The sequence below is a fragment of the Oratosquilla oratoria genome, chromosome 1, assembly GCF_046742065.1.
Source record: "Oratosquilla oratoria isolate Oo_2021 chromosome 1, ASM4674206v1, whole genome shotgun sequence".
NCBI lineage: Eukaryota > Metazoa > Arthropoda > Malacostraca > Stomatopoda > Squillidae > Oratosquilla > Oratosquilla oratoria.
Window position 1 is genome coordinate 12,399,238 of NC_134777.1, and position 9,944 is coordinate 12,409,181.

The following is a 9,944-nucleotide window of genomic DNA, read 5'->3' on the forward strand; positions in this document are numbered from 1 at the left end:
TTTTGTTTTTTAAGGCATGATAGAGAGAGCACTGCGTGTTCGTTGTCCAAGACGTGGGTATAGGCTACCTTGGTAAGACGGTCCACCGTTTAATAAATTCATTGCGTCTGAGGGCGACAAACAATAGTACATTAGTTATAGTATTATGTGAGGAGACACAAAAGGAGGTATGGTAGGATTTAACAATCAAAATCCCCCAAAATGAGTTGGCGAGTTAGGAGTATGTCTAAGTTATCGTCACTAAGTAAATTTTACATACAGTTATCACGTCTTGTCTCTGTGGAATACTGTCTGTCACAATGGGGCACTTGAGACAGTAATGTTCAAGGGTGGTGGCGTTAGAGGGGTTACACAGTCTGCATGATGAGGAATGTGACACATCTTCCGCCTGGGACACTTGCCACACAGGTCGATATCCGAGTCTGAACCGAGCACTGACAACATTGTGTCTCCGTACCATGGGTCCGCGTCGGCGATACTTGTGGCGGCTGGGTAGGAAGTGGTCGTGGTGTTGTATGGAAAGAGACACTGGTGGCTCGTTCCGCATCCCTTCGGCGTGTTGTTATGGCGTGAGTGGCTGCATATATTCTGTTTTTGAGGCATGTGTGTGTGTGTGTGTGTGTGTGTGTGTGTGTGTGTGTGTGTGTGTGTGTGAGAGAGAGAGAGAGAGAGAGAGAGAGAGAGAGAATTTTCATTGGGTCGTTGAAGTGTCTGTTCAGGAAAGCATGAAATATTTTTATGAGCGGTTCACCTAACGTGGTATCCGTATCCGATCTATCTACGGAGATCAAATCCTGTTTTTGTGACCTTTTTATAGTTTGAACTGTCAAGCTCGGCTAGGTTAAGATATGTTAGGTTAGATTGTGTTGGATTAGGTTAAGTTAGGTTAGATTGTGTTAAGTTCGGTTAGGTTAGGTTAGGTTAGGCTAGGTTAGGTCCGATTGTGTTAGGTTAAGTTAGGTTAGGTTAGGTTAGGTTTGGTTAGGTTAGGTTAGGTAAGGTTAAGTTAGATTTGGTTGGGCTAGGTAAGGTTAGGTTAGGTCAGGTCAGGTTAGGTTAGATCAGGTTAAGTTAGGTTTGGTTAGGCTAGGTAAGGTTAGGTTAGGTCAGGTTAGGTCAGGTTAAGTTAGATCTGATTAATTTAGATTAGAATTAAGTTAAGTTTAGATAGGTTAGGTTAGGGTTAGCTTAGGTTTAAGTAAGGTTATGTTTGGTTAGGTAAGGTTTTATTAAGTTAGGCTAGGATTGGCTTGGGCTAGGCACGGCTGTTAATTATATTTACATCAAATTAGATCAGGATAGGTTTTATTCACATCCTGTCTCTCAGCAGAATCAAAACGTCGAGTATTACAGTAAAGCCTTGTTGACACGAGGGGGCTAGTTTAGTAGCCGCTAGTGCTAAAAGCGGTTTGTAAACGACCCCTTTACTTGACCAGTGTCAACGGAAAGTTAGTTAACTTGCCTTCACACTACCGTAGCGTCAACACTTAATTGCCGTTAGGTGAGTTAACTTGCAGCACCTAGCACTGGAGGTTACTATACTAGCCCCGTGTTGTCAACGAGGTTTGAGAGCAACAGAGAGCCGCTTCTGTTGTAGTAGTAGGGTCATCCAACCTCCTCTTCCGGACCGGGAATGACTGTTCTGGCTCCCGCCGTTTGGCTATTTTAGCAGAAGACTATTCTCCTCGTTTCCGTGGCCTTCCCTCAAAATCGAATGGGCTGTGGTCGATCTCGGTGAGCATCTTCCGTATCTAGTAACTAACCCTTTTCTTTTTATTCTTGCTTCCGCCACGAGATTTTATTCCTCTCCGTAGCAAAGCTATGAAAAAAAAAGAGAGAGAGAGAATATTGAAGACGTTATTTGCAAGGCACGCCCGGGGCGAGGACTAAGATAAACGAGGCAATAACGGAAGTCTGAATCAGAGTTTAAGTAATCTCAGTCACGGAAAAGGCTAATCAACGCTGGGGTTGGGGTTGGGGGGGGGTCGCGAAAACGAACGAAATATCATAAAATTTGTCCACATTTGATCAGAAATTGTGCTTTCTCTACCATCAGACGATTCTATTCATCTCAAGGGATCCTGTGGTGGTCCGCAAAGAGATAGTAACAGATAGAGTGAGTGAATCACGAACTGTCTCAGTTGTCGGCTGCGCTAGTGCGTAGTTATGGCAATCCGACTAGGTAGAGGAATAGGCGCAGCTCCCTGTAGATCAAGCAAGCTGTTTGTGGGAATTACGGGTGTAGAGGTAATGCTTGCTGTTGCGGGCTGTGTTGTACCAACGGGGATCTATCCTTCAGGATAATCTTGTGCCATCGTTCAGGTGTAGAATCGCCCAGCACAGACACCGGCACTGCTGGGTGGGAAGGTCGGCAGACAGAACAATGCCACGGTAGGTGGTGGTGATGATGACGAAAACGGTGCAATTGAGGAGGAAGAAGGGGGAAGGAGAAAGGGATGGAAAAAGGTTAGGGAAGAAGGAAGAGAAGAGGAGGAGGAGGAGGAGGAAGGATGAGAAGGAGAAGAAGGAGGAGGAGGAAGGATGAGAAGGAGGGAAGGAGGAGGAGCAGGAGGAAGGGGAGGGAATAGTAGGGGAAAATAGAAAGAGAGGAGAAGGAGGGGAGAGGAGGAGGGAGTAGAAGGAGGAGGAAGGAGTAGGAGGAGAAGGAGGAGGAGGAGGAGGAAGACGGTTAGGAGGGGGAAGAGTCAAGAGCGTCGATGAGTACAGTGCCAAAGAGGAGGAGGAGGCACAACGGTTGCTCAAATTGCTGTTGAAAGAGGGGATGTTTGACGGTGGCAGCTGGGTTTGAACCACCTGGGAGCAGCTAGATTCAATTGGCATTGTAGCAGTTACACTACGATCGGCTGGTGTGACGCCTTGAATAAACAGTAAGGGCGTAAAACGGGACTTAATGTTATACTGTAACGAGGAGATAGGATGAGTGATGAAGGTGGATGAGATCGAGCTGCTGTAGGTGGAATAAGGGTAAGAGGAGAAATAGGAAGAGGAAAAGGAGAGAAGGGAGAATCATAGAAGGAAACGGATGAGGGAATGAGGAGAAAGTGTGAGAAGGGAAGACTAGTATTAGATCAGGAAATGAAGATCAAGAAGAACCTAAAGGGCAAGAATGGAATGGAGAGAAAAGGAAGAAGAGAAGAACGAGGAGGAAGAAGAGGAAGAGGAAGAGACAAGAGACAAGAGGAAAAGACATTTCATTTAGGATTTATATTTCAAATGGTTACAGATATGAAGGGGGAGGGTTGAGGAAAGAGAAAAGACAATGTAAGACGTGGCAGGGAAGTTATAAGCACAAGTGCTAAAAGCTTGAGAAAATTACATATATACATATACCAACGGCTTTTTTTTCCATCTTATAAGGAAGGTAGCCAAAGTCAAAGGCATAAATCCACTCCCACACATTTCATCCCCACATAGTCCACTCCCATCCGCCCCCCCTTCCCTCCCTCTTTTCTTGGCTCCTCCTGGATGACGGGTCATCTCTGTATCTCGTCCACTACCCTGTGTCAGAAGCAATGTAGCATGACAGCACATCCACAGTAAAGCCGCTTCATTTGATTTAATTTAAATTTAAAGAGAAACTCTAATTAAAGAGAAAAAATTAATCATTTAATTGAAATTTGAAGAGAATTTTTAATTCAAAGAGAAAACCAATAGAAGAAAAAATTGATGAAGAGCATGAATGGCCCTCGTTTCAATTTCTTATGAATAAAAGGTGAGCCTCACAATCCTCCTTGGCTGTCTAGATACACACATGGAGCAAAGATTACGGCTTGGGTCGATTCACTGCTCGTCGCCTCTTGCAATCAAACTCTTTCCGTTTCAAAAAGTGAAACTCCTAAAAAATTTGAATGTCCAATGCACGACCATCGGACTATTCCCTCGGGATTTTACAGTCTTTATACCTCATCAGAGAGGCTTCACCCTGCTTGATATGATTGTATGGATAGTATGAAGTGAATATAGATTGTTGAGTGCGTCGGAACGGCACTGATTGTAAATGAATGTCTGAAACTAGCAATTTAATCACAAAGTCGGAAACACCGCGACCAGATATCATTTTGGCTAGAAAATTTTGGGAGCAGAAAAGGAGGAAAAGGGAGAACAGTGGAATGGGGGAGGAGGGAAAGAAAGAAAGATCCTGAAAATGGCAATACTATAGAACTATCGAGGTGAAAAGGGAACTGCAGAGCGCGAACAAAAGACGCTGGTAATGAAGTGCTCCCCCAATCCCCAACCTCCGGGGAAACAGAGGTAAAAAAATAAAAATTCCTTTTCCCACGATTGTGGAGCGAATATATATATATATATATATATAAATATATATGTATATATATATATACATATATATACATATATGTATATATATATATATATACATATATATACATATATATATATATATATATACATATACATATATATATATATAAACATATAAATATACATATATATATATACACATATATACATATATATATACATATATATATGTATATATATATATATAGATATATATATGTATATATATATATATATATATATATATATATATATATATATGCAAAGAAATCACAAAACACACATGATGAACTATTTTTGCAGAAACCACCGGAAAATTAAAAAAGAAAAAGAAAAAAAGATACCGAACGTTTCCGTCTGTTAATTTTTGAAAGGTACAGAAAAGCAATACAGAAAGAAACAATACATACATAAGAAGACAGAGGATATTCGGAAAGGTCCCATGTTACATATTATCACACAATTTTGTCAATGAAATTGTCCAATTTCAATAAACCCAAACTCAAGTTCATGTTATTTCCAAAATTTATTTTTATGAAACAAGATTCAACAATATTTATATATATATATATATATGTATATATATATATATATATATATACATATATATATATATATATATATATATATATATATATATATATATATATATATATGTATATTGGTAGTGGTAGCAGTGGGTAGTGGTAGTGGTAATGGTAGTTTCACTAATAGTTTTAGAGGTATTGGTAGTGGGAATGGTAGTTTTAGTGCTAGTTTTAGTGGTAGTTGTAGTGGTAAATGTTTATTGGTTGATTGATTGATTTACCTCTTTATTTATTTATTTTTTTGTCGATTTCATATTCATTTTGTATATTTATTTCATGTTTACTTACCTCTCCTTCATTTATTCACTTATTCATTCATGCATTCGCTTATCTGCCTACTCTCTGGTTTATCTATTCATTTATTGTGGGACTGAGAGTCAAAGTAAGGAGTCACAGCTCTCAAGGCAGGACCATTTCAATGAAGGACATCTCCCTGGCATTCACATCCAATAAGCAATATTTAGTTACAATCATGTATTACACACTGTAATAAGAGCATGTATTACAGACTGTAATACATGTTCTTAATGATGTCGTGCTATATGCACCACGAATATGGGTGTCGCCCCACACGCCTTTTTTACTCTCTCTCTTCTTTCCCTCTTCTCGTTGTTTGCGACCTTGATGACAAGATCACAACCAAGAGTTCACGGTTCTGTAAGCAGCACCAGAGCACAGCATAGTAGATAAAAGTAGCCACGCTCGAACATTTGAAAATGGAAACATTTATAGAATTCCCAGTTCTTAAAACACCCCACTGAGTTTCTGGGCCAGTGATTTGAATCAATGTGTCCCAGAGTATTTCCCCTCCGTTTTCTATTGATGACATGTCGTCACGTTGTGCCCAAATGACCATCTCCACTTTGTGCGCCCTTTTATTTCCTGGCACTTCGCGCCCTCCTCCTTTTTTTTCTCTCTCTCCTTGTTTCACTTTTCCTTATCCTTTCGCCTTGTTCCCCTTCCTTCCTTCCTTCCTTACCTCACACCCTTTGACGCCCATCACTCCATCACTCCCTCACCACCTCCTCCTACGACTTGCTCACCCTGACCCTCCTCACCCTCAGGGCTTTTTATTGCTTTCCTTCATTACTCTTTTTTTCATTTCTCTCTCCTCTTCCTCCTCCTCCTCCTCCCCTTCCCTTTCTTCTCTAAACCCCTCTTCCTATTTACCCATCCCTAACTGCCAGAATATCACTCTGCCTTCCTTCCTTCCGTTTTCCTTTTCCACGTTCCCTTCCCCTCGTTCCTCCCCGACTCGTTCTTCCCTCACCCCCCCCCCCCGCCTTCGCCCTCTTCCACTCACATGCTTGATTACCTGGGGCCCTCTCACTCTCTCTGCTCTCTCCCCTTTCCCTCTATTCCATTCCCCCTCTTTTCCTCATTCTCCCTTAGCCCCTCCCCTCTCTCTCTCTCTCTCTCTCTCTCTCTCTCTCTCTCTCTCTCTCTCTCTCTCTCTCTCTCTCTCTCTCTCTCTCTCTCCTCTGTCTGTCTGTCTGTCTCTCTCTCTCTCTCTCTCTCTCTCTCTCTCTCTCTCTCTCTCTCTCTCTCTCTCTCTCTCTCTCTCTCTCTCTCTCTCTCTCTCTCTCTCTCCCTCTCTCCCTCTCTCCCTCTCTTCCTCTCTCTCTCTCTCTCTCTCTCTCTCTCTCTCTCTCTCTCTCTCTCTCTCTCTCTCTCTCTCTCTCTCTCTCTCTCTCTCTCTAAGTGAAAGTTAAAACTTACATGGATAAGGTGAATCCATTCCTACTTCCCATTTTCCAAAGTAGTACCACAAGTGAAAATGTGAATTTAGGGCACATTATGTTTATCTTTATTGTCATATATCTTTTTTTTTTTTAGACCATGAGACCCAGTGGAGGAAAGTTAACCTGTTACGCTAAAACGAGACTGGCACAAAAATTCCGAGCTGTATTTGTATCTGTATCAAAACTGTGTTCAGTGTTTATGTTTAACGCGAGCCATGAAGTATACAAACTGTTTGAGAGGAGGCGATTGCAAAACCCGTGAAGCCTTGCAATCTAAAACGAATGAATTTGCTCCGGGAGTGTAGGCGGAGAATCTGTGAGTGACAGATGGAGGCGATGAGAATATGCATCATCAAAGACAGGGTAACGATGCACAGAACAGCAGATTGTGACACAGGTGTTAGAGGCTTGAGATAGAGGAAGGAAAAGCTGAATAACAAATCCAGTTTCCAATCGCTCGATGATTCGACAAAGGACATACTAGGTTGAGTGCATTCACCCCATGCGACTGCACACACACAATCAGCAAACCAAGCAGGCAACAAATCTAGACCAACTTCCCAATCTCCTCATAGATGACCCTGGCGAACTCCCAACAACAAAAGCAATAAGCGATTTCCCCCAGATATCCCAATATGCCCACACCATTATTTCATCCACATTCGTGACCCCTCTGGCCAATAAAAGTCACCATCGGACGTGGAAAAAAAAACGCGCCAACAAAAATGCATACATCGATAGCAGCTAAGTGATACGGCCACAAACCATATAACTAGAGCAGGATTTAGAAAACTTTGACATACTTCACTTCCCATCAACAGACAAAGTCACTGAAAAAAAATCACACCCGAGGGAAAAGATATTTATTGGGACAAGAAAATATCAGTTACAATTAGATAATGACATCACAAAAAAAATGAAATGCAAAAACCAATAATAATAATAACGGTAATGGAAGAATTATACAGGTTCCTTAACCGATAAAAGAAAAATAGATATAGAAATACATAAATGCATGCATACACACACACACACACATATATATATATATATATATTTACATATATACATATACATACATGTATACATATATACATACATGTATATATACATACATATATGTATACATATATATATATATATATATATATATATATATATACCTGTATACATGTATATATACATACATACATGTATACATATATACATGTATATATGCATACATACATACATATATATTTACATACATACTGTACATGTATATATACATATACACATGCATACATACATACATGCATACATGTATACATACATATATACATAAATACATGTATATATGCATACATACATACATACATACATTACATACATACAGACATTCATACATACATGTATATATACATACATGTATAAGGGGTCGGCGGCCAAGTCAAAGGATATACCCAATCTAAAGCTGTCTCACACCTATCCTGAAACCTTCTTTGTTTGTTTCTCCCAGAGCTTTTAAGGCACCGCAGTTCAAGTGTGAAGTTAATGTAGGAAAGGAGTTGCCTTTAAAGAGCTGGGTAAGCGAGGTTACTTGGTTAAGATATTCTAAACTAAGACGACGTCAGGGGTTTCCTTGTGTCAAGATGAGAAGCCATCGCGAGCGACACCGTCGACTTGCACACTCATGTTAGGTATCCTAGATGGGGACTTATGTTGCTTGCGCAGACCTTCAGAAGTGCGCTCAGGATCTCATCGAGGAATGGTAAATCTGCCGCTGGATGAAATTAATAGTGTCGTCCAGCGGGGTATTAGTAATAAGAACTCAACTTCCGTGGAAGCAATGCTGTGAGAGGAGCGAAATTGCACAAGGATGTCGAGTAAGTCTCTTGTGTTTCGTTTTTGATGTTATGTTGATATTCGCCCGGCATCACTCTTACGACCCTTTCCTGTTTTCTTTCCAGTCACGTGATTCGTCTTCACACTTTCATCAACAGCCTGTGGGGGGTCGAGGCTAGCGACCCCGACTATGAGGTGACCATGTACAACCTCCAGCAGCTCTTCATGCAGCTTCAGTACACACATTTCAGCATCAACTTTGTTTTCTACTCCACTTGTGGTGCCACGTTCAGAAGATGCCTCTTTCAGCTACTGCCGATGCGGATAAGATCCTGTTGGCAGCCTGCAGAGAATTCACAACGGTACCAGTAGAAAACTTCAAAGGTAGATTAAAGAGGATATTCTCTTTAGGATCCCTTGCGTCCACGAGACACTTCTCAGATAAAGAACATTGCCTAAGTTTAAGCGAATGAACATCCATATAGAAAACTTCCTACAAGAGGAAAGGTGTCGTGATCAGTGTCCACAAAAAAAAAAAAAAAAATGTTGTGACGGTGAAGGACTCTCAACTACTTTGATCAAGAGCAAAGGAAGGATGGGAACAAACATACACGATTCAAATTTAAAAAGGACAGATAGTTGAGTGTAAATTTGAAAGACAAATTGATGAGCTTATCGCATAATGATTATCTTTTCTAAAGCAGTTAGTGTATTAGTTTCCACTGCCACATGATAAAATTTGAATGAAAATAGAGATGTGTGTGAGATGCAAGGAAATTCACAAATATATATATATATATATTTCTTGATCACATGAAATCTAATTACATATATACAAATATATGTCTTACTAATGACCAGAGCTACGTCAGTTTTAACGATCTTCTTAGTTATTTTCTCCATTTGTCTTATGTGCTTTTTGTATTCCAGGGGTAGATTAAACACGGGTCTACCGAGATCCATGGTCTATTGACACAAATTGTAGAAATACATTTGCGAGTTTTCGGTTGTTACATACTCGTACAACCATCGTCAGGCGGATAAATTGGCAGGAAAATCCAAGTCAAATATGCTAATGAATTGTATGTTGACGGGGGTTTTGTGGTTCGAACTGTCAGAGTAACTTGGATGGAAAATGGATAGATTAGAATCAATGCGAAGGACTTCCGGGGGAGGGGGGGAGGGGAGGGGGGGGAGGGGGAGGGGGAAAAGCTTTGCGTCAGTTGTTGTTACATACAATAATTTCCGGGGGCTGTGTGGGGCTCTATCAAGGTGCGACGGAATATTAGCTTAGGATTAAGGTGCTTAACGTGTTCGCTTGGATGTTAATGGTGTGTGTTGTTATATGTAAACTTTCTTGACATTTCTTTTTGATATTACAGCATTTGAGTATTTTTTAGTAGTTAGCCATGTCTTGCCTGGTGGGACTTCTGTCGTAGAATACTGTCAAGTGCTTACGTATGCTGCCATT

General features: G+C 40.7%; 1 protein-coding gene across 1 annotated transcript in view; it reads left to right on the top strand.

The window, feature by feature from the left end:
• LOC143032177 (uncharacterized) overlaps positions 1-9,622 on the top strand; it is a 164,169-nt gene extending 154,547 nt beyond the window's left edge. Inside the window, exon 7 of the mRNA XM_076196645.1 lies at positions 8,599-9,622. Within this exon, the coding sequence (XP_076052760.1) occupies positions 8,599-8,845 (247 nt within the window). The 3' untranslated portion in view covers positions 8,846-9,622. The remainder of the gene's footprint in view (positions 1-8,598) is intronic.
• The last annotated feature ends 322 nt before the right edge of the window (positions 9,623-9,944 follow it).